The following is a 23,931-nucleotide window of genomic DNA, read 5'->3' on the forward strand; positions in this document are numbered from 1 at the left end:
CATAGACAAACATTGGCAGTAGAATGGCCCATACTGAAGAGCTCATTGACTTTCAATGTGGCACCGTCATAGGATGCTACCTTTCCAGCAAGTCAGTTTGTAAAATGTCTGCCCTGCTGGAGCTGCCCCAGGCAACAAGTACTGTTATTGTGAAATTGAAACGTCTAGGAGCAACATCGGCTGGCCGAGAAGTGGTAGGCCACACAAGCTCACAGAACGGGACCAGCGAGTGCTGAAGTGCGGAGCGCGTAAAATTCCTCTGTCCTTGGTTGCAACACTCACTACCGAGTTCCAAACTGCCTCTGTAAGCAACGTCAGCATAAGAACTGTTCGTCAGGAGCTTCATGAAATGGGTTTCCATGGCCGAGCAGCCGCACACAAGCATAAGAGCACCATGCGCAGTGGCAAGTGTCGGCTGGGGTGGTGTAAGGCTCGCTGCTGTTGGACTCTGGAGCAGTGGAAACGTGTTTTTAGTTTATTAATTCGACCATTTAAAAAAAAAAAACACAAAACTTAAAAGCCATACATGCACATGAATAAAATCATCGAGGATAACACACAATAAAGTCTGGGACTAATTTCCATTGTGGTCCTCTTGAGACAAGATGGCTATACAAGATGGAACACAGTATGGCAGTGAAATAATAAAACAAAAACATAAAAGAAGAACATCTATCTCATCATTCCAGTTACATCATAGGGGTTATTCATGTGGGCACAGAGGACATCAAACATATTTTTACTTTATTTTAAAAGCTGTCCAGAGAGGACGTTGTTTTTATAGGCAGAGGCAACTCATTCCATTCTGAGGCTCCAGTATACAAGAAAGTACCTTTCCCAGCATTCCTCCTGAACCTGTATAAGCACACATCAGCAACACCTGATCTGGTGCTGTGATTGTGTGCATCCCTAACACAAGGAAAGTAATCACTTACCAAACCTAGTCTAATCTGGGACACCGTGGCCTCAACAGGCAGACAGTTTAGTTCCTGAAAGCAGCTCCTGCCTATGTGCGTACGTGGACTCAAATTTCAGGTCTGTTCAGCGCAAGCTTTTAGCTTTGTTAGGATAGTTGCATTAAAAGTGACTAATTACGCTGATTCGATCCCATTTGCCACAGTAAAGGGAAACGTTGAGTGTTAACAGGGAAAGCTCTACTGGTCACCAACCTTTTCTGAGTCGAGATCACTTTCTGAGTCAAAATGCAAGCCTAGGTCTACTGCTCAGATTTGTTTTTAACATGACTTTAAAAATGTACGCCTGTGCAACATTAACAAATTAAAAACAGTTCTGTAGCAATGATGTTTGTGCAGTAAGCTATAGAACCAATACATTATCACTGCATACTGGCTTTGCCCTGTACGGACCATTTAAAAATATATATATTTCAAAATTTGAGGTATTCTATATGATCACACTAGTAATAAATACGTTGTTGTATTACTTGTGAGGCACAACTGAGTGAGCGTTTTAAATCATTTGCTTTTCATTTTACTGGGCTGATGATGCCTGCATCTGATGGTCGGTCAGTCTCCTCTCTCTTTCCTCCACTGACTCTCACCAAAAAGGGACACCATCCTCCAGCGGATGATGACAACTCCAGTTACACCTCATTATTTCTGCATGGACAAGTTCATGGTACTTCTATGAACAAAGAAAGTGAAATATTCCTAAAGATGAAACCAGACCCAAGCTGCTAATAACAACTAGAACGCAAGCCTATCGATTTACACTTTCATACTCATTCATTACTGCTGCAGTGCTTGTTGTAGCGCTGAGTGGAAATGGGAAGAATGTGCATTTTTGGCTTATAAAAGTGTTGAATACAAAGTGTTGACAGTAGAGGTCGACTGATTATGATTTTTCAGCGCCGATACCGATTATTTGAGGACCAAAAAAGATGATACCGGTTAACCGGACAATTTTCTATATATAATGACAATTAAAACAATACTGAATGAACACTTTTATATTAACTTAATATAATACATAAATAAAATCAATTTAGTCTCAAATAAATAATGAAACATAAACATAAAAAAATGCAAAAACAAGGTGTTGGAGAAGAAAGTAAGTGCAATATGTGCCATGTAAAAAATATAACTTAAGTTCCTTGCTCAGAACAAGTTTTAGGTTGTAGTTATTACAGGACTATTTCTCTCTATACCATTTGTATTTCGTATACCTTTGACTATTGGATGTTCTTATAGGCGCTATAGTATTGCCTGCTTAATCTCGGTAGTTGATAGGCTTGAAGTCATAAACAGAGCTGTGCTTCAAGCATTGCGAAGAGCTGCTGGCAAACGCAGTAAAGTGCTGTTTGAATGAACGCTTACGGGTCTGCTGCTGTCTACCACCGCTCAGTCAGACTGCACTCTCAAATATCAAATCATAGACTTAATTATAATATAATAAACACACAGAAATATGAGCCTTGGGTCATCAATATGGTCAAATCTGGAAACCTATCATTTATCGAAAGGGTGGAATCCCTCAAATTCTGGCAAACTAATTACGGTCTTTATTAGGAAGAAATGGTCTTCACACAGTTCGCAATGAGCCAGGTGGCCCAAACTGCTGCATATACCCTGACTCTGCTTGCACAGAACACAAGAGGAGTGACACGATTTCCCTAGTTAATATTAATTTATGTTAATGTTTAATGTTAGTTAATGCCTGCTAACACATTTATTTTAACTAAATATGCAGGTTTAAAAAAATATACTTGTGTAATGATTTTAAGAAAGGCATTGATGTTTATGGTTAGGTACATTGGTGCAACGGCAGTGCTTTTTTTCACGAATGCGCTTGTTAAATCATCACCCGTTTATCGATGATAAATTAACAGGCACCGCATTGATTATTTGCAACACAGGACAAGCTAGTTAAACTAGTAATATCATCAACCATGTGTGTTTAACTCGTGATTATGTGAAAATTGATTGTTTTTTTATAAGATAAGTTTAATGCTAGCTAGCAACTTACCTTGGCTCCTTGCTCCACTCGGGTAACAGGTGGTCAGCCTGCCACGCAGTCTCCTCGTGGAGTGCAATGTAATCGGCATCCAAAAATGTCGATTACCGATTTTGTTATGGAAACTTGAATCAGCCCTAATTAATTGGTCCACCTCTAGTTGACAGTGCTCAGTAAGAACTTAAACATGAAGTCATAAAAACAGCAGCTCTTTGCTGTATATCGTTGAGTTTCTCTCTCGTCATGGTTTTAAACATTTTGAAATCTCACAGTATCAACTTTGCTGTAGATTTCTTATGCCTGCTACATTACTGCAGACATGGTAATCTGAGCAATCCGATTGGCGAGAGGTAGGTCTAGAGTGTCGGGGCGGCAGGGTAGCCTAGTGGTTAGAGCGTTGGACTAGTAACCGAAAGGTTGCAAGTTCGAATCCCCGAGCTGACAAGGTACAAATTTGTCGTTCTGCCCCTGAACAGGCAGTTAACCCACTGTTCCTAGGCCGTCATTGAAAATAAGAATTTGTTCTTAACTGACTTGCCTAGTAAAATAAAGGCAAAAAAAAGAGTGCACAAGGCTTTATTGTTGGGTTATTTACAGAAATGTTTGGCGATTGACTAGGAATGCTTTGAAGATTTCCAGTCGATGGCGATCGACCGGTTGTTGACCACTACTCTAGAAAGTTGAGTGAAGGTCAATCTCATGCTTCTCTCCGTGGGCTGATATTCGGCAGTCCCAGGGGAGTTGTGCGGCAGTCTCGGAACTACTGCGTGCCTTTTTATTCGTTTTATTATTTTTTATTTCACCTTTATTTAACCAGGTAGGCTAGTTGAGACCAAGTTCTCATTTGCAACTGCGACCTGGCCAAGATAAAGCATAGCAGTGTGAACAGACAACACAGAGTTACACATGGAGTAAACAATTAACAAGTCAATAACACAGTAGAGAAAAAAAGAGAGTCTATATACATTGTGTGCAAAAGGCATGAGGAGGTAGGTGAATAATTACAATTTTGCAGATTAACACTGGAGTGATAAATGATCAGAACATCATGTACAGATAGAGATATTGGTGTGCAAAAGAGCAGAAAAGTAAATAAATATAAACAGTATGGGGAAGAGGTAGGTCAAATTGTGTGGGCTATTTACCGATAGACTATGTACAGCTGCAGCGATCGGTTAGCTGTTCAGATAGCAGATGTTTGAAGTTGGTGAGGGAGATAAAATTCTCAGACGTCAGCGATTTTTGCAATTCGTTCCAGTCACAGGCAGCAGAGAACTGGAACGAAAGGCGGCCAAATGAGGTGTTGGCTTTAGGGATGATCAGTGAGATACACCTGCTGGAGCGCGTGCTACGGGTGGGTGTTGCCATCGTGACCAGTGAACTGAGATAAGGCGGAGCTTTACCTAGCATGGACTTGTAGATGACCTGGAGCCAGTGGGTCTGGCGACGAATATGTAGCGAGGGCCAGCCGACTAGAGCATACAGGTCGCAGTGGTGGGTGGTATAAGGTGCTTTAGTAACAAAACGGATGGCACTGTGATGAACTGCATCCAGTTTGCTGAGTAGAGTGTTGGAAGCTATTTTGTAGATGACATACTAGGGTAAGTTTGGCGGCGTGAGTGAAGGAGGCTTTGTTGCGGAATAGAAAGCCGACTCTAGATTTGATTTTAGATTGGAGATGTTTGATATGAGCCTGGAAGGAGAGTTTACAGTCTAGCCAGACACCTAGGTACTTATAGATGTCCACATATTCTAGGTCGGAAACATCCAGGGTGGTGATGCTAGTCGGGCGTGCGGGTGCAGGCAGCGAACGGTTGAAAAGCATGCATTTGGTTTTACTAGCGTTTAAGAGCAGTTGGAGGCCACGGAAGGAGTGTTGTATGGCATTGAAGCTCGTTTGGAGGTTAGATAGCACAGTGTCCAAGGACGGGCCGGAAGTATACAGAATGGTGTCGTCTGCGTAGAGGTGGATCAGGGAATCGCCCGCAGCAAGAGCAACATCATTGATATATACAGAGAAAATAGTCGGCCTGAGAATTGAACCCTGTGGCACCCCCATAGAGACTGCCAGAGGACCGGACAGCATGCCCTCCGATTTGACACACTGAACTCTGTCTGCAAAGTAGTTGGTGAACCAGGCAAGGCAGTCATCAGAAAAACCGAGGCTACTGAGTCTGCCGATAAGAATATGGTGATTGACAGAGTCGAAAGCCTTGGCAAGGTCGATGAAGACGGCTGCACAGTACTGTCTTTTATCGATGGCGGTTATGATATCGTTTAGTACCTTGAGCGTGGCTGAGGTGCACCCGTGACCGGCTCGGAAACCAGATTTCACAGCGGAGAAGGTACGGTGGGATTCGAGATGGTCAGTGACCTGTTTGTTGACTTGGCTTTCGAAGACCTTCGATAGGCAGGGCAGCATGGATATAGGTCTGTAACAGTTTGGGTCCAGGGTGTCTCCCCCTTTGAAGAGGGGGATGACTGCGGCAGCTTTCCAATCCTTGGGGATCTCAGACGATATGAAAGAGAGGTTGAACAGGCTGGTAATAGGGGTTGCGACAATGGCGGCGGATAGTTTCAGAAATAGAGGGTCCAGATTGTCAAGCCCAGCTGACTTGTATGGGTCCAGGTTTTGCAGCTCTTTCAGAACATCTGCTATCTGGATTTGGGTAAAGGAGAATTTGGAGAGGCTTGGGCGAGTAGCTGCGGAGGGGGGGGGCGGAGCTGTTGGCCGAGGTTGGAGTAGCCAGGAGGAAGGCATGGCCAGCCGTTGAGAAATGCTTGTTGAAGTTTTCGATAATCATGGATTTATCGGTGGTGACCATGTTACCTAGCCTCAGTGCAGTTGGCAGCTGGGAGGAGGTGCTCTTGTTCTCCATGGACTTCACAGTGTCCCAGCCTGCAGCTAAGAGGGAACATTGGTGCCAACTGTAAAGTTTAGTGGAGGAGGAAAAATGGTCTGTGGCTGTTTTTCATGGTTCGGCTTTCATATAGTGTAATTAGCCTAAGTATCATATCTGTCTTTGTCTCTCTCATCGCAGGCTTCAATGGTACTAACTGTGAGAACAACATTGACGACTGCCCCGACCATCAATGCCGAAATGGAGGGACCTGCATGGACGGTGTCAATACTTACAACTGCCAATGCCCCCCAGAATGGACTGGTAAGGATAAAGAATAGTCCATGGTTTTGTGTCTGTCTGGTTGGCTTTACTTCTTTGTTTCAGTTTTTCGTTCAGTGTCTGTGTTTCTTTGTTTGTTTGTCTGTGGTTTCTCTCTGTGTCCAAATTGGGAGAGTTTTTTTTTCTTCTCTAATGTTCAACTGTTTTCCCCCTACAGGTCAGTTCTGTACTGAGGATGTAGATGAGTGTCGCCTGCAGCCCAACACATGTCAGAACGGGGGGACCTGCAGCAACATCCAGGGCAGCTACACCTGTGTATGTGTCAACGGCTGGAGTGGCCTGGACTGCTCTGAGAACATAGATGACTGTGCTACGGCTGCCTGCACCAATGGCTCCACCTGTATTGACCGTGTGGCATCCTTCCTTTGTGTCTGCCCCTATGGAAAAACAGGTGTGGGACAAAGCCTGTCTATAGTATAGATATATACAGATATCTCTTATGGACAGACTGATGGATAAATAGAAACAGAGTGTATTAATCCCCAGGGTTTATCTATAAGCACAGAAAACACACAGGCTGACTGACTGAGTTTCCCCTACCAGGTTTGCTCTGCCACGTGAACGATGCCTGCATTAGTAGCCCGTGCCGGGACGGGGCGCAGTGTGACACCAACCCCATCAACGGCATGTTCAACTGCAACTGTGCCCCAGGCTACATAGGAAGCACCTGCAATGACGACATCAATGAGTGCATCATAGGTGAGGAGGGACAGATCAGAACACATGATACCTAGAGTGCTTTTGTAATTTGACTTATTCTTTAAGAAAAATCCTTCCTTTCCCTTTGGTACTTTCGTTACTCCTTTATAGTTATGTGTATCTAACCTCTCTCAGGCTTCCCCTCAGGTCCAAACCCCTGTGAGCATGGAGGATCGTGTGTGAACACAGATGGCTCGTTCACATGTAACTGTGCGAGAGGTTATGGTGGGCCGCGCTGTGAGACAGACATCAATGAGTGTGCGTCCAGCCCCTGCCAGAATGACGGCACCTGTCTGGACCGCATAGGAGACTACAGCTGCATCTGTATGGAAGGTGTGTGTGATCAGTGATTCCCTATCTCTTTATAATTACACACACACAGTACTGTTGTGTAATATTCTCTCTCTGTTTCAAGGATTTGAGGGAACACACTGTGAGATTGACATCAACGAGTGTGCCAGCTCTCCATGTCTGAACCAAGGGACCTGTCTGGATCAAGTCAAACGCTACGTCTGCCAGTGCCCTCTAGGTTCGTCTGCCTTTTTCTAATCAAATTCATTCATTTGTCATAGTGTTTCAGAAGGTTTGTATCTACAGTATTTGAAGCTTGGTTCCGTCCCTGGCCTTTAGGATTCAGTGGGGAGATGTGTCAGATCGACATTGACGAGTGTTCCAGCACACCATGTCTCAACGGGGCTAAGTGTATCGACCGTCCCAACGGCTACGAGTGTGAATGTGCTGAAGGTACTAGACCGCCTTCACTATCTCAACTTTAATTAACGTACCTTTCTCGCATTTTTAAACATGATGTCTAAACTAAAGCATTAATACAGGGAATCTTTAACTGTTACTCAATGTTTGGTTTCTCTCGCCAGGCTTCTCGGGGCTGTTGTGTAATGAGAACATAGATGACTGTGACCCAGAGCCTTGTCACCACGGGGTTTGTCGTGATGGCATCGCAACCTTCTCCTGTGACTGTGACCCGGGCTACACCGGCTCTATCTGCAACGTCCAGTTCATGGAGTGCCACAGCAACCCCTGCCAGAACCGTGGACGCTGCATCGACCTGGTCAACAAGTACCAGTGCAACTGTCTGCCTGGCACCTCGGGTGAGCAGAGACAGAGAATGGGTGGACTATTTTCATTTTATTTAACAAAAACTTTGTAATAAGAGGAAAGCAACAAGAGAATGTTTGGACAAACAAAAAAATTAACTTACATCTGCTAAACCATTGCCTCTCCCAAAAATATTAAGTAAAATAATAGGGGGAAAACGATCTCGAATGGCATTGAAATGACTATATACAAAAGTATGTGGACACCCCTTAAAATTAGTGGATTCGGCTATTTCAGTGACACCCATTGCTGACAGGTGTATAAAATCTAACACAGCTATGCCATCTCCAAAGACAAACATTGGTACAAGAAGGGCCTTACTGAAGAGCTCAGTGACTTTCAATGTGGCATGTTATAGGTTGCCACCTTCCCAACAAGTCAGCTCATCAAATTTTTGCCCTGCAAGAGCTGCCCCGGTCAACTTTAAGTGCTGTTATTGTGAAGTGGAAATGTCTAGGAGCAACAACTACTCAACTGCGAAGTGGTAGGCCACACAAGCTCACGTAGAAATTGTCTGTCCAAACTGTTCCAAACTGCAACGTCCGCATAAGAACTGTTCGTCAGGAGTTTCATGAAATGGGTTTCCATGGACGCACAGCCGCACACTTGCCTAAGATCACCATGCACAATGGCAAGCGTCAGCCAGAGTGGTGTAAAGCTCGCCGCCATTGGACTTTGGAGCAGTGGAAACATTTTGTCTGGAGTGATGAATCACGCTTCACTATCTGGCAGTCCGATGGACAAATCTGGGTTTACTGCCAACTGTAAAGGTTGGATGAGGAATAATGGCTGTTTTACATGGTTCGGGCTAGGCCCCTTAGTGTAATCGCCCCTTAGTTCCAAAACATGTTTTTGTTGTTGAATTTTACCCCCTTTTTTCTCCCCAATTTCGTGGTAGCTACTATCTTGTCTCATCGCTACAACTCCCGTACGGGCTCGGGAGAGACAAAGGTTGAAAGTCATGCGTCCTCCGATACACAACCCAACCAAGCCGCACTGCTTCTTAACACAGCGCGCATCCAACCCGGAAGCCAGCCGCACCACTGTGTCGGAGGAAACCCTGTGCACCTGGCAACCTTGGTTAGCGTGCACTGCGCACGGCCCGCCACAGGAGTAGCTGGTGCGCGATGAGACAAGGACATCCCTACCGGCCAATCCCTCCCTAACTCAGACGACGCTATGCCAATTGTGTGTCACCCCACGGACCTCCCGGTCGCGGCCGGTTACTGGGCATGAACCCAGAGTCTCTGGTGGCACAGCTGCAGCGCCCCTAACCACCCGGAAGGCACCGTGAAGGGGCATCTTTTTTTTTTTTTTTTCAAATATTTTATTTTTGCATTTTCCAATTAAGAACATTCAAAACAAAAGTGAAAAGATATTAGACAATGATAGGGCAAAGTGTGAAGGGGCATCTTAACGCTATACCATACAATGACATTCGATTCTGTGCTTCCAACTTTGGGGCTACAGTTTGGGGAAGGCCCTTTCCTGTTTCAGCATGACAATGCTCCCATGCACAAAGCGAGGTCTATACAGAAATGGTTTGTTGAGATCGGTGTGGAAGAACTTGATTGGCTTGCACAGAGCCCTGACCTCAACCCCACCCAACACCTTTGGACTGAATTGGAACACCGACTGCGAGCCAGGCCTAATCGCCCAACATCAGTGTCCGACCTCATTAATGCTCTAGTGGCTGAATGGAAGCAAGTCCCCGCAGCAATGTTCCAACATCTAGTGGAAAGCCTTCCCAGAAGAGTGGAGTCTGTTTGGGCAGCTAAAGGGTGGACCAACTCCATATGAATGGTCCAATGAGATGTTCAATGAGCAGGTGTCCACATACGTTTTGTAATGTAGTGTACTTACATCTATAGTTCCTTCACTCTGACCTGTTTGCTAACAGTCATCGAAACAAAAGCTAGACAGAGCGTCAAAAATGCCAAAAGTGATGTATAGAGCAGGTGTATTCAACCGGGGGTCTGCATAACACAACAAAAAAAAATTGTTGATGTGAAAAACGTGTTTATTTAAAATGTTTTATAAATATCTCTAGCAACAATAGAAAAACAAACGTAATTACATACAGTAGAAAATATATTTTATTTCGAATTACTTTTTTTCTCAACAAATTACATTCACTGTAGTATTTGACTGGATCACTGGAGTAAAGTCTACACCCACTGTATTAGGCGCATTTGACATAACATTTTATAACACTGCTTTTTCAACAAGCGCTGCTGGTTAGCCATGTGTTGGCAAAAATGTATGTCTAACCTTTGATTAACCAGCTAAATAGCTGATCTTAGTGAAAATGTCTTAGTTACCTTTCTACCTTATTGGCTCTGTTAGTTTACACTTCCTCTTCCAATTATGTATGGACATCAAAACAATCTACCAAATCTATTCATTTTTAAATGTTGATCACTTCCCCTTTCCATTATCATTCACCTGATAATAAGACAAGACCTGTTAACTTATTCTATGATGGGGTTCCCTGGGTCGCTGGTTTGCCTGGGAAGGTTCCCTGGGCAAGAAAAAGTTGAAGACCTCTTGGGTTTCCGGACCTCAGTGAATACCCGAATGTGACCCGTGCTGCAAAATAAGTGTGACACCCCTGGGCACAGAGAAGGGAGAGAGGAGCAGCAGAGCACACCTTTAAGTTCATACGTTTTAAATTGTCACCAGAAGTGGCCTCGCAGTCATTCTACCAAAACAATCTCCTGGTGGGGTATCCCCAACCCCATTACCTTAGCCACCGCTGCTGAAAAAAGTCCCAGGGAAAACACTTATGTGTAAAACTCTGGTCTTGACCATGACCAAACTATAGTTTGTAAACTTTAGTAGACCATGACTTCATTGGTGTCATGTAGCCCCAACTTACACTGCTGCTCAGAAGGTGCTCTCAGCCCCAAAGCACTGTGCTGTGCTGCTCTGAACCTGAAACACCAGCAGTTCCTACTCCGTTCTGTTGTGTTCTGTGGTGTGGAAGGGGCTTCCTGCAGCTCTCAGCACAATGCACTCAGACAGGAGTGGAACAGTCATAAGGGTCGTCTGATCTCTGCCCTGCTGTGCCCAGCACGCTGCCGTGGCCTGGGGGGGATTAGTGCGGCCAGAGCACTGGTGCTGTACAGACACATACAGCCAGTCAGCCATCCAGTTAGCTAGCTTAGGTCACACACACTTTCTCTCGCTCAGCTCTCTTTGGAACACACCTGTTAAGCATGATCAGCTAGTCCACAGCTCCCCCTGATGGAGGCCATTAGAACTGCATCTACCTTGTGTAATGGAGAGCCTTATTCAAGTAACTTCAAAATGCATCCTTCCTTTCTTACATTAGACTCAAGACTAAATGGTTTTCTTCTCAGGGGTGAACTGTGAGTTCAATGTTGACGACTGTGCCAGTAACCCCTGTGAATACGGAGAGTGCCAGGACGGGATCAATGAGTACAAGTGTGTCTGTGCTCCAGGATACACAGGTAAACACACACTTCTCCCTCTCATCTAATCAGAAGCATTTCCATGTTAATGACAGCCTGATTTTTTCCCAGTGAATTAAATTTACTTTCTGAATTCCTTCTCTCACAGGTGCAAAATGTGATGTGGACATCCATGAGTGTAATTCCAGCCCGTGTATGAGTGGGGGTACGTGTGTGGACAAGGTAAACGGCTTCATCTGCCAGTGTCCCCCTGGCACCCACGGCCCCTTGTGCCACTCTGGCACCAACCACTGTGCCCCCCAGCCCTGTGTACACGGAGACTGTGTAGAGCAGCAGAGCGGGTACGCTTCTCCTCACCTTATCTCTCTATCTATCTCTTTCTTGAGTTACGTACTTCATGTAAAATAATATTCCTACCCCTCCCCTGGTCTCTATGTAGGTACAACTGTGAGTGTGATTCTGGCTGGGTGGGGCAGCACTGTGACCAGGAGAAGGATGAGTGCCAGTCCAGCCCCTGCCAGTACAGCAGCACCTGTGTGGACAGACTCAACGGATACTCTTGCCAGTGTCGTCCCGGATTCACAGGTCTGAATCGGGGTTTCATTTATCCTTTATTAATATACAGATGATCCCATTAAACTGCAGTACCTAACAGATACACGTGTATTTCTGTTCACCATTTTAGTTAACATCCCTCTCCCCTCAGGTGTGAACTGCGAGTTCAACATGGAGGAGTGTGCATCAAGCCCGTGTGAGAACCATGGTACCTGTGTGGATGGAGTCAACACCTACAGCTGCCTGTGTGATCCTCCATACTCCGGTAACAACACCAGTCACACTACTGTACTATCCAGGATACATTCCCTCTGTTGGAGCTGAGTTGATTTGTACCGTGGCCATTTGGGATATTACCAATATTGTTATGTGCGTCCACAGGAAAACACTGTGAGGAGGAGTTGGTTCCCTGTGCGTCTCATCCATGTGAGAGGGGAGGTGTGTGTCAGCCAACCCCAGACTACACCTTTTACACCTGTCGATGTCCCAGTGGCTGGCAAGGTGAGTAATTCATAGAAAGAGAGAAAAGGTTTGTTTGTGTGTGTCTTTGTGTTGGGGGACATTTTCTACCATTCAGTCATTGCGTTGATGTTAATTGAAATGGTATGTTTGTGAATAGGCCCCCGCTGCACTGAGGATGTGGATGAGTGCAGGAAGAACCCATGTCAGAACAGGGCCCGTTGCATCAACAGCCAGGGCAGCTACGTGTGCAAGTGTCGACCAGGCTACAGCGGTCTCAACTGCCAGACCAACATCGATGACTGCTCCCCCCGTGAGTTATCACACATTTCTCTTTTACTTAAATGTTTTACTTAATTTGTATCAACACATATACTGCTGCATATTGGGTACTCTCCATGAGCACCTTGTACACTCATCTCCGTAGTTAGTTACTATTCTGGGTCTTTTCAACTTCTTGTCCGACTCCAACCCTTTCTTTTTATGTGTCTTTCCCTCCGTCTCTCTCTCCCTCTCAGACCCGTGTCTGAACGGCGGTTCCTGTGTGGACGAAGTGGGAGGGTTCTCCTGTGACTGCCGGCAAGGGTTTGATGGTGAGCGGTGTGAGGCAGAAGTGGACGAGTGTGCCAGTCAGCCGTGTCAGAATGGAGCTGTGTGCCGGGACTACGTCAACAGCTTTGTCTGTGTGTGCCGGCCAGGTTTCGATGGAATCCTCTGTGAACACAACATCCCAGAATGCACTGAGAGGTGGGTTAAAAAGGACTGTAACTATAGTCAATATTGTAAAGGGTTTAACGTTGAGACGCACTCAGAATTATTCTTCAATGAGTTTCCTTTTTGATATGTGGATTGGGACACATGTATTGAAAATGAATTTCCTTTGCAACGCACAAGGAATTCCTATCTACTTACATATGTTCGACTTTTCATCATGCTTGACTACATCTCTTTCTCAATTTGTTTCTCCCTTCCTCTAGTTCCTGTCTGAATAACGGGACCTGTGTTGATGACATCAACACATTCTCGTGTCGTTGTCGTCCTGGCTTCTACGGCACCTTCTGTGAGTATGAGCAGAATGAGTGTGACTCTCAGCCCTGCAAGCACGGAGGAACCTGCACTGACGGTCTGGGCTCCTACCGCTGCACCTGCCCTGTGGGCTACAATGGACAGAACTGCCAGGTAGAGTGTGTGTATTATGGTTCTTGCCTGGTTCTTCATTTTAAAATCAATGCTAACATTTTATACTCACTTTTCTCTCCTTGCAGAACTTTGTGAACCTGTGTAGCCAGCCACTGTGCCAAAATGGAGGGTCTTGTTCCCAGTCAGAGACCACCTGGTTGTGTCACTGTCCTGTGGGGTGGACTGGCATGTACTGTGATGTCCCCAACTTGTCCTGTCAGGACTATGCTGCTCGGAACGGTGAGCAGGCACTGCCTCTATAGTACCATTTCTTCATTCTGTCACCAGTGAAATATGAAACTTATATAGGTAAAGATAATGACCATTTGATGAAGATATATTACGCATAATGCGTCTCTGGTTAACGTGTCTTTGTGTGTGTCTTTGTCTCGGCCAGGTATCCAAGTGGAGTTAGTGTGCAAGCACTCGGGTCGCTGCGTGAACGTGGGTAAGGCCCACCAGTGTCAGTGCTTGCCTGGTTACACGGGCAGCTACTGTAACGAGATGGTGGATGAGTGCCTTTCCAACCCCTGCCGCAACGGGGCCACCTGCATGGACTACCAGGGCACATATGAGTGTATGGTAAGTTGTGTATGAATGTGTGTCTGCGTGTGGGATCTAAGTATTGCACTTACTGTACTGCACCCAGGGAAACATCTAAAAATGTATTTTTCTGTTCCAGTGCAAGGCTGGCTACCAGGGGGTGAACTGTGAATATGATGTGGATGAGTGTCACTCTAATCCTTGTCACCACGGAGGAACCTGCATCAACCTCATAAACCGCTTTTCCTGCGCCTGCCCACCTGGCACTAATGGTAAGCAGATACCGGAAGATTCTCTTCCTTTATCTATCTCTTTCTGGCCCATTGGTTTTGCATCATGTATCATGTACAATTATAATTCTGACCTCTGAACTGATGGTCTTCACTCCCACTCTCCTCTCTCTCTCTTCTCCCCCTCTCTGTAGGTGTTCAGTGTGAGGTGAATGTGGACGACTGTGCTCCCAAGCCTGGCTCCTGGGAGCTTCGCTGTCTGAATGGGGGCCAGTGTGTAGACGGGGTGGGACGCTACACCTGCTCCTGCCCCCCTGGCTTCGCTGGGGAACACTGTGAGGGGGACGTCAACGAGTGTCTCTCTGGTCCCTGCCAGTCTCCTGGCAGCCTGGACTGTGTACAGCTGGCCAATGACTACCAGTGCCGCTGTCGCTTGGGCTACACAGGTAGAGTGCCCCTCTCTATATGTTAGACAGTATCAAGTTACCTAGCTTACCCCACATTCATGCTGTATAACATGACATGTCTGTCTGTTGTCCTAGGACGCCGCTGTGAGTCCATGGTGGACCTGTGCCAGTCGAAGCCGTGCCATAACAGTGGCACCTGCTCCATGAACATGAGCTCAGTGCATGGATACACATGCATCTGTCAACCAGTAAGTCATATAACGTTACTCTACCCTTTTTAATGTTTGTTTTCCAACTGCCAGACTGCTGTGTTACTAAGTACTCCGTGTGCCAGCTTGCTGATCTTTCTCTCTTTGTTTTGAATGGATTTACAACTGCATAGAAATTGCATTGTGTTGTATAAAATTGTATTTACCTCTAATGTAGATATGAAGTGAGTTTTTTTTCCTACTGCAGGGTTTCCAAACACGGTGCATGTTTTGGTTTTTGCCCTAGCACTACACAGCTGATTTAAGTAATCAACTCATCATCAAGCTTTGATCATTTGAATCAACTATGTAGTGTTAAGGCAAAAACCAAAATGTGCACCCATTGGGTTTCCGAGGACCGAGTTTGGGAAACCCTGACCTGCTGGCTTGTTTTCCAAACCACTAACCACTTCCTTCTCCTTATTGTCACGCTTGCTTCAGAGGGTGAAACAACACAGGTCAGGTATGACTGAGAACAGCAGTGTTCTAGGAAGATACCGAACTTAGTAGATTCTCCCAGCTTTTCTGACTAGTCAACTGCAGTTAGAAATGCATGTTAGAAATGTGTTAGAGATGTAAAACGGAGACCACGGGTATCTGTCTAGCCAGTCTGTTCACATGTCTGATGCCCACTCTGTCCCGACCCCTCAGGGCTTCACTGGCTTCAACTGTGGAGAGGTGGAGGGCTACAACTGTGCCAAGCTGCGTTGCCAGAACGGCGGGCAATGCCAGGAGTCTCAGGTTGGTCGTCCGCACTGCCGTTGCCAGCCAGGCTTCAGTGGGCCCCGCTGCGAGACCGTCCACAGCTGCCAGAACCGGCCCTGTCTGAACGGAGGCACCTGTATGAAGGACCCACTCTACCAGTACAGCTGTCACTGCCCAGCCCACTTCTCAGGCAGGCACTGTGAGAATGTCATCTTCGATCCGTCTTCCAGCACCCCCGCCTCCTGCCCCTACGTAGAGTGTGAGCAGCATTCTGGGGATAAGGTGTGTGACCCGCAGTGCAACAGCCATGAGTGCCAATGGGACGGAGGAGACTGTTCTCTACATTGGCGCCAGCCATGGGTCAACTGCACCGCCCCGGTGCCCTGCTGGGAGCTGTTCCGCAACGGCCGATGTGACCCCGAGTGTGACAACTCTGGCTGCCTCTTCGACAGCTTCGAGTGTCAGGAGAGCGCACAGTCTTACTGCAAGTAGGTACAAGAATGTGCAACAACATAAAGACATCAATACACATGTACACTGAGTATACCAAACATTTAAGAACATTCTTGAGTTGCACGCCCCCTTTTGCCATCAGAACAGCCTCAATTCGTCGGGGCATGGAATCTGCAAGGTGTTAAAAGCGGTCCACAGGGATGCTGGCCCATGTTGACTCCAATGCTTCCCACAGTTGTGTCAAGTTGACTGGATGTCCTTTGGGTCGTGGACCATTCTTGATACACCCAGGAAATTGTTGAGCGTGAAAAACCCAGCAGTGTTGCAGTTCTTGACACAAACTGGTGCGCCTGGCACCTACTACCATATCCCGTTCAAAGGCACTTCCATTTGTTGTCTTGCCCATTCACCCTCTGAATGACACACATGCTCAATCCATGTCTTAAAGCTTAAAAATATATTTTTAACCTGTCTCCTCTCTTTCATCTACACTGATTTTGAAGTGGCTTTAACAAGTGACATCAATAAGGGATCATAGCTTTCCCCTGGATTCACCTGGTCAGTCTGTCATGGAAAGAGCAGGTGTTCTTCATGTTTTGTACACTCAGTGTGTATGTCTTATTAATTACATTCAAATGTCAAAGTTTATTAACCCATAGGAACTTCTAGAGTCTTCTGAATTCCCTAACCCTCTCCCTTGTCCTGTATACAGGTATGATAAGTACTGTGCGGCTCACTATGCCAACAAGATCTGTGATAAGGGCTGTAACACGGAGGCATGTGGCTGGGACGGCCTGGACTGCTCTGGAGACACCCCTGCTGTGGTGGCTGACGGAACGCTGGTGATCGTAGTGTTACTGCAGCCTGAGGAGCTAATGGGAGACATGAGAGGCTTCCTGCGCTCCCTGGGAACCCTGCTGCACACCAACCTCCGTGTCAAGATGGACGACCAGCAGAAACCTATGTTGTATCCGTACTACGGCCTCGAGCACGACGACGCCAATGGAGGACAGCCTTCTACCATGAAGCTTAGAGGCAAACGGGAGCTAGACAAGGAGGTTGTCGGGTAAGGAGATGTGTATTTATCCTGTCTGTCTCCCTCTTTCTCTGTCTCTCTCTCTTTCTCTACTAGATAAGATGAGGTGTGTGTATAGTCTTCCATGTTGGGAAGTAAGACTAACGGAAGTTGTGTTTGCTGCAGGTCTAAGGTGTACCTGGAGATCGATAACCGTAAGTGTTCTGAGCGCTCCATGGACTGCTTCTCCAGCACAGAGCTGGCTGCATCCTTCATCGCTGCTGAGTACTTGAAATCTGAGCTGCCCTACCCTGTGGTCTCTGTCAACAGTAAGTCCCTCTCCTTTCTTCCCAGTGTGATTTCTGAGACACCTTTAAAACACCCTAATGGTTATGTTACATCAGCACACAATTATCTTTGATCACAGACCTGATTAAACCCACTTATCATGTTCTTTGGTAACAAATGGACACTCTGTTCCATGCTCTGAATGCAGAGCCCATTTCAGATAGCATCACCTACTTAAGAGTTCCATGTCTCCTCCACCACCAGGTGATCCTACGGAACCCCATAAGCCCCCCATCCTGCTCTACCTGGCTGTGGGAGCAGCCGTCATCATCCTGCTCATCTTGGTACTGGGCGTGCTGGCCGCCAAGAGGAAACGCAAACATGGCGTCCTCTGGCTCCCCGATGGCTTCCTGGCCAAGAAGGATGACAAGAGGCGAGAACCCGTGGGCCAGGACGACTTCGGCATGAAGTGAGTGGAGAAAAGACAGAAGTTGCGTCTGAAATGGCACCCTATTCTGTGTATAGTGCACTACATTTGACCAGGGCCTGCATACGGTCAATATATATTTATTGTTTTATTAAATTACTGCACTACACCGGGAATAAAGACAAATGTGTACCTCTATACTGTACCATACTCTAGTATGTTCAGAATGATTCAGAATGGAACTGACACAAATGTTTGACTGGTGTACCATGTAGGGTGTAATTCTCCTGAGCCACACACTGACCTCTTTTTCCTCTCCTCCCTGCAGGAACTTCAAGACCCAGGATGGAGGGATGATAGATGGAGGCCAGAGGTGGATGGAAGAGGAGGCTCCGCCAAAGAAAGTAAGGGTGAGCGAGAAGAGGAACCCTTCTTGGCAGCCATTTTGGTCAGAACGCTCACCAGCTACTGAGTCGTTCCAGGAAATAAGTGACTTTTGCCTCCCTTTGATATTTTAAGGAGAAATGTTGGACAAATATTGAAATCTGAAAGCCTTGTATATTAAAAATTATATATAATATATATATATATATATATATTAAAAAGAGACATTGAACAGTCAATGTCCTAGTGTAAAAGCAAGTGAACTGGTTGTACTCTTTTTGTGGTGGAAAACTGAGCAAGTTGAGCATAACACGTCAACCATGTTACCCAGAGTTAGGTTTTATTTAACCTCTTGAGATCGGAAAACACTTTTTTTTTTATGTGGTCTTTATGACAGAAAGGTACAAATTTGGTGAAATCCACAAAGTTACACTACTCTAAAGGCACCTAATTGGCAGAACAACCTACTATACATATTGGCATTGAGTCAGTGTCTACAGTGTCTAAAAAATCTCTCCTCCTTTGCCTCCCTCTCCCCCAGACTGAGGACAAGCCCCTGCTGCCCATGGGTGTGGATGGAGGAGTGGACAGACGGGAGTGGACCCTGCAGCACCACAAGGCTGCTGACATCTCTCTCACTCCACCACAGACTGATCTGGAGGCAGACTGCCTGGATGTCAATGTCAAAGGACCAGGTAGAGTTTAAGATTGAATAGGATTGGTGTCAATCAAGTGTAAGGATACCTAACTGAGAAGTGATTGCTGTGTGTTTTTTGACTGACCAAATGGCAAAAAATATTTTCCAGATGGTTTCACCCCCCTGATGCTGGCCTCTCTACGAAACGGAGGGGCATCTGATTGCGGCCTGCAGGCGGAGGAGGAGGAGGAAGAGAGCGGGGGAGATGAGCCGGGACCCAACGCCATCTCAGACCTCATCACCCAGGGTGCAACAGTCATGGCCCAGACAGACCGCACCGGGGAGACGGCACTCCACCTGGCTGCTCGCTACGCCCGGGCCGACGCCGCCAAGAGGCTGCTGGACGCTGGGGCAGACGCCAACGCTCACGACAACATGGGTCGCACCCCTCTCCACGCTGCTGTGGCAGCCGATGCCCAGGGAGTGTTCCAGGTGAGAGGCTAGAAAAACGGACTCATTGGAGCAGCTGAAAACTATTCCTCGTACTGCGCTCACATGGGCACCAGTTCAAAAATCTTAATGCAGTCTTTTAAATGTTATTTTGAAATCATCACTGTATGTTTAATGTGGGTTTATTTAATGGAAAATAACTTGAAATATACTGAATAAAAATATAAATGCAACATGCAACAATTTCAAAGATTTTACTATGTTACATATAAGGAAATCATTCAATTTAAATAAAATATTTAGGCCCTAATCTATGGATTTCACTTTACTGGGCATAGGTGCAGCCGTTGGTGGGTCTGGTCAGAATAATCAGATTGTGATGACATTCTGTGGGCCAAAAGATCTATCCCACCTGAACAGATTGAAATAATATAGTGTTTTTATATATATATTTTTTTTTGGCTCTTACAATAAAAGGGCATTTTCATCATTTTTGTTTTAAATTTCATTGTTATTACAACTTCAGTGTGGAAATATCATTAATATGCAATATTCAGAAATCGTTTCGCCATATCCTGGTTGCTAAATTTCGAATAGTTTGCCTAATTTCAGTTTGTGACAAAACAAGAAATGTATAGTGTAGAGAATCATTGTACCATCTAAACCACTGTTAAATATATACTGAGTGTACAAAACATGACAGAGGGGAAAAAAGTTTGACTGCACTGCCCCTTTAACACGGTTCCCCTCTCAGATCCTGATCCGTAACCGGGCCACGGAGTTGGATGCCAGGATGAATGATGGCACCACACCTCTGATCCTGGCTGCCAGGCTGGCTGTGGAAGGCATGGTGGAGGAACTGGTACATTGCCACGCTGACATCAACGCTGTCGACGACCACGGTGAGCACTGGCATTGTTTTTACATGTATATTGTATGATTTTACATTTCTTTTATACAGGTAATCCCATTGGGATTAGAGATTTGTTCTAAACTGAGATTACGTTGAGAGCAAACAACAAGCTGCACAAGAACTCACTACTGTAATGGTCCAGGTTACAGAGTGGCTCAGTGACTCGTGTTTGCATCTCAATGTGAAAAGAGGGCAACACGATGCTACTGAACCAGATGTCTGTGTCAGGGGAGAAGCTCCAGGTGGTATCTGATTTTAAGTACCTTGGCATCATACTTGATTCCAACCTCTCTTTTAAAAAGCATGTGAAAAAGGTCATTCAGATTCAACCTAGCTAATTTCCGATTTATACTAAATTGTTTGACTACAGAGGTAGCAAAACTGTACTTCAAATCTATGATACTTCCCCACTTAACATACTGCTCGACTAGTTGGGCCCAAGCTTGCTGTACAACATTAAGACCTATTCAGTCTGTCTACAAACAGGCTCTCAAAGTGCTTGATAGTAAGCCCAATAGCCATCATCACTGTTACATCCTCAGAAAACATGAGCTCCTGAGTTGGGAAAATCTTGTGCAATACACCGACACATGTCTTGTATTCAAGATCCTAAATGGCCTGGCTCCCCCTCTACTCAGTATTTTTGTTTAAACAGAAAACCCAAACAAATGGCAGCAGATCCACAAGGTCCGCCATGAGAGGTGACTGTATAGTTCCCTTAAGGAAAAGCACCTTTAGTAAATCCGCTTTCTCTGTGAGAGCTTCCCATGTCTGGAATACACTGCCATCAGACACACATAACTGCACCACATATCATACTTTCACAAAATGCTTGAAGACATGGCTAAAGGTCAATCAGATTTGTGAACATGGTCCCTAGCTGTGTGTTGCCGCTTTCCATGTTGTCTGTAGCTTGTGAGGTGTGGAAACACTTTGTTGCTTTTATGAATTTTGTCTTGCTGCTTTTTGTTCTATGTTGCTCTGTCTGTATGCTACGTCTTGCTTGTCCTATGTTTCTCTGTCTGTATGCTATGTCTTGCTTGTCCTATGTGGCTCTGCATGTGCTCACTGATTGTCTATATTGTAATTGTTTTTAATAACCTGCACAGGGACTGCGGTTGAAAATTAGCCGGCTGGCTAAAACCGGCACTTTTACTGAAACGTTGATTAATGTGCACTGTCCCTGTAAAAAATAAAATAAACTCAAACTGTTCAGTAATACTTAAATAGGAAATGTTGTTTTAGTGATTTTCTCATTGAGAACTTCCATACAGGGCAATAATTAGGAAAGACCTTGGGACTGTAAGGTTCAATCTGTGCAAAACATAGTTCTGAGATTTTTTAATTTTTTTTAACCTTTATTTAACTAGGCAAGTCCGTTAAGAACAAATTCTTATTTACAATGACTGCCTAGGAACTGCCTTGTTCAGGGGCAGAACGACAGATTTTTACCTTGTCAGCTCAGGGATTTGATCTAGCAACCTTTCGGTTACTGGCCCAACTCTCTAAACACTAGGCTACCTGCCCCCCCTATTAAGCATTGTCTTCAGATCTCAGAACTGTTTTGTAGTGAATTCTTCTTTCATAACACATTAAGGTCCTCACCTTTTATAGGTACCTAAAGTGCAGATTATCAAAATCCTGAGACATTTGAAGATCTGTTTTTTTCAGGGGGATGCAATTGAAGATAGAACCTTATGGCTATGACATGTCAATCTGGGTTCAGCCACAAGGTTCTTTCTGAATTAGACAGAAAACTGTAGCTATTTGAATACATGATACATTATAGAATAGCATTATTTTACCAAGACAGTCAAGACCCATCAAATACATCAAGAAATGTAATATGATAATCAGACAAATGACTGTCATTACTGAATGACTGTGACAACGTCATTTGCTTGTTTTTTGCTTACGTGCCATTATTGCTGGCTAGACTAGCCCATACATGGAGAAAGATGGCAAGAACGTGTGCTGATTGGTCTATTTGTTCAGGCTTGTGATTGGATTGCAGATAGAACCTTATAGTGGCAAGTTCAAATAGTTTTATGTAGAGAACTTTTTAGTTTTTCATTTTTTCACTTAAAATTAACTATCAAACATTTTACTTCACAGACATATGAAGAACCATCTAAAGATGAATTGTGTGATTTTAACTATTTAAAAAAAAATATATATATATCAACCTTACAGTCCCATGGTTTCAATCTCGCTCTCAATGGAGCCCAGTTACCATTACAATTCCATTAAAGCTGGGTCATGAGTTTGTTGCGGTTTTGGCATTTGCATTTCGGTCATGCTTGAGGACCAACCTTCTCAAAAAAATTAAAAGTGGGCAGTCAAAATAGTTTTGTGCCATAACAGAGCAATTTGCATGTCTGTCTTTGACTCATATTCCTCTCTCTCTCTCAGGTAAATCTGCTCTGCACTGGGCAGCTGCTGTGAACAATGTGGAGGCCACTCTGGTGCTGCTGAAGAATGGAGCCAACAGAGACATGCAGGACAACAAGGTTTGTACTACCTCAGTTTGCATTTCACTTCTACCTTGTATTGCACATGTTTTCAAACCTCAAAAGTAGTCTTTAAGTCAAGCTACAGTGCATTCAGAAAGTATTCAGACCCCTTCACTTTTTCTATATATTTTTAAGTTACAGCCTTATTCTAAAATTGATTGAATACATTTTTCCCCTCAATCTACACACAATAATACCACATAATGACAAAGCGAAAACTGGGTTTTAGAATATTTTGGAAAAAAATCATTACAAAAATAACTTATTACTAAATTATTCAGACCCTTTGCTATGATACTCGAAATTGAGCTCAGGTGCATTCTGTTTCCATTGATCATCCTTGATGTTTCTACAACTTGATTGGAGTCCACCTGTGGTAAATTAAATTGATTGGACATGATTTGGAAAGGCACACACCTGTATATATAAGGTCCCACAGTTGACAGTGCACGTCAGAGCAAAAACCAAGCCATGAGGTCTAAAGAATTGTCTGTAGAGCTCTGAGACAGGATTGTGTCGTGGCACAGATCTGAGGAATAGTACCAAAACATTTCTGCAGCATTGAATGTCCCCAAGAACACAGTGGCCTCCATTCTTAAATGGAAGAAGTTTGGAACCACCAAGAATCTTGCTAGAGCTGGCCATCAGGGAGGTGACCAAGAACCCAATGGTCACTCTGACAGAGCTTCAGAGTTCTTCTGTGGAGATGGGAAAACCTTCCAGAAGGACAACCATCTCTGTAGCACTCCACCAATCAGGCCTTTGTGGTAGAGTGTCCAGATGGATGCCACTCCTCAGTAAAAGGAACATGATAGCCCGCTTAGAGTTTGCCAAAAGGCACCTAAAGAATTTTCAGACCAAGAGAAACAAGATTCTCTGGTCTGATGAAACCAAGATTGAACTGAATGTCAAGTGTCACGTCTGGAGGAAACCAGGCACTGCTCATCACCTGGCCAATACCTTCCCCACGGTGATGCATGGTGGTGGCAGCATCATGCTGTGGGGATTTTCTTCAGCGGCGGGGACTGGGAAACTAGTCAGGATTGAGGGGAAAGCTGAATGGAGTAAAGTACAGAGAGGTCCTTGATAAAAAACCTGCTCCAGGGCGCTCAGGACCTCAG

The 23,931-nt window shown here is 45.1% G+C and overlaps 1 protein-coding gene across 3 annotated transcripts in view; it reads left to right on the forward strand.

Annotated features, from left to right (window-relative positions):
* The window catches only part of LOC109897894 (neurogenic locus notch homolog protein 2), a 55,694-nt gene that overhangs the window by 27,233 nt on the left and 4,530 nt on the right, over nucleotides 1–23,931 (forward strand). Inside the window, exons 5-33 of one of the 3 annotated variants that reach the window (XM_020492545.2) lie at nucleotides 6,015–6,137; nucleotides 6,313–6,546; nucleotides 6,699–6,854; nucleotides 6,990–7,187; nucleotides 7,270–7,383; nucleotides 7,485–7,598; nucleotides 7,730–7,963; nucleotides 11,333–11,443; nucleotides 11,553–11,745; nucleotides 11,844–11,989; nucleotides 12,111–12,224; nucleotides 12,341–12,460; nucleotides 12,579–12,731; nucleotides 12,937–13,165; nucleotides 13,396–13,597; nucleotides 13,684–13,837; nucleotides 13,995–14,179; nucleotides 14,280–14,412; nucleotides 14,565–14,816; nucleotides 14,913–15,025; nucleotides 15,677–16,218; nucleotides 16,896–17,249; nucleotides 17,385–17,527; nucleotides 17,751–17,955; nucleotides 18,242–18,323; nucleotides 18,839–18,992; nucleotides 19,104–19,426; nucleotides 20,139–20,286; nucleotides 22,710–22,807. In XM_020492545.2, coding sequence (XP_020348134.2) covers nucleotides 6,015–6,137; nucleotides 6,313–6,546; nucleotides 6,699–6,854; nucleotides 6,990–7,187; nucleotides 7,270–7,383; nucleotides 7,485–7,598; nucleotides 7,730–7,963; nucleotides 11,333–11,443; nucleotides 11,553–11,745; nucleotides 11,844–11,989; nucleotides 12,111–12,224; nucleotides 12,341–12,460; nucleotides 12,579–12,731; nucleotides 12,937–13,165; nucleotides 13,396–13,597; nucleotides 13,684–13,837; nucleotides 13,995–14,179; nucleotides 14,280–14,412; nucleotides 14,565–14,816; nucleotides 14,913–15,025; nucleotides 15,677–16,218; nucleotides 16,896–17,249; nucleotides 17,385–17,527; nucleotides 17,751–17,955; nucleotides 18,242–18,323; nucleotides 18,839–18,992; nucleotides 19,104–19,426; nucleotides 20,139–20,286; nucleotides 22,710–22,807 — 5,327 coding nt within the window. The remainder of the gene's footprint in view (nucleotides 1–6,014; nucleotides 6,138–6,312; nucleotides 6,547–6,698; nucleotides 6,855–6,989; nucleotides 7,188–7,269; nucleotides 7,384–7,484; nucleotides 7,599–7,729; nucleotides 7,964–11,332; nucleotides 11,444–11,552; nucleotides 11,746–11,843; nucleotides 11,990–12,110; nucleotides 12,225–12,340; nucleotides 12,461–12,578; nucleotides 12,732–12,936; nucleotides 13,166–13,395; nucleotides 13,598–13,683; nucleotides 13,838–13,994; nucleotides 14,180–14,279; nucleotides 14,413–14,564; nucleotides 14,817–14,912; nucleotides 15,026–15,676; nucleotides 16,219–16,895; nucleotides 17,250–17,384; nucleotides 17,528–17,750; nucleotides 17,956–18,241; nucleotides 18,324–18,838; nucleotides 18,993–19,103; nucleotides 19,427–20,138; nucleotides 20,287–22,709; nucleotides 22,808–23,931) is intronic. The other 2 variants (XM_031833298.1, XM_031833299.1) reach the window with 2 other exon arrangements.

The sequence above is a fragment of the Oncorhynchus kisutch genome, linkage group LG10 (genome assembly GCF_002021735.2).
Source record: "Oncorhynchus kisutch isolate 150728-3 linkage group LG10, Okis_V2, whole genome shotgun sequence".
Taxonomy (NCBI): Eukaryota; Metazoa; Chordata; class Actinopteri; order Salmoniformes; family Salmonidae; genus Oncorhynchus; species Oncorhynchus kisutch.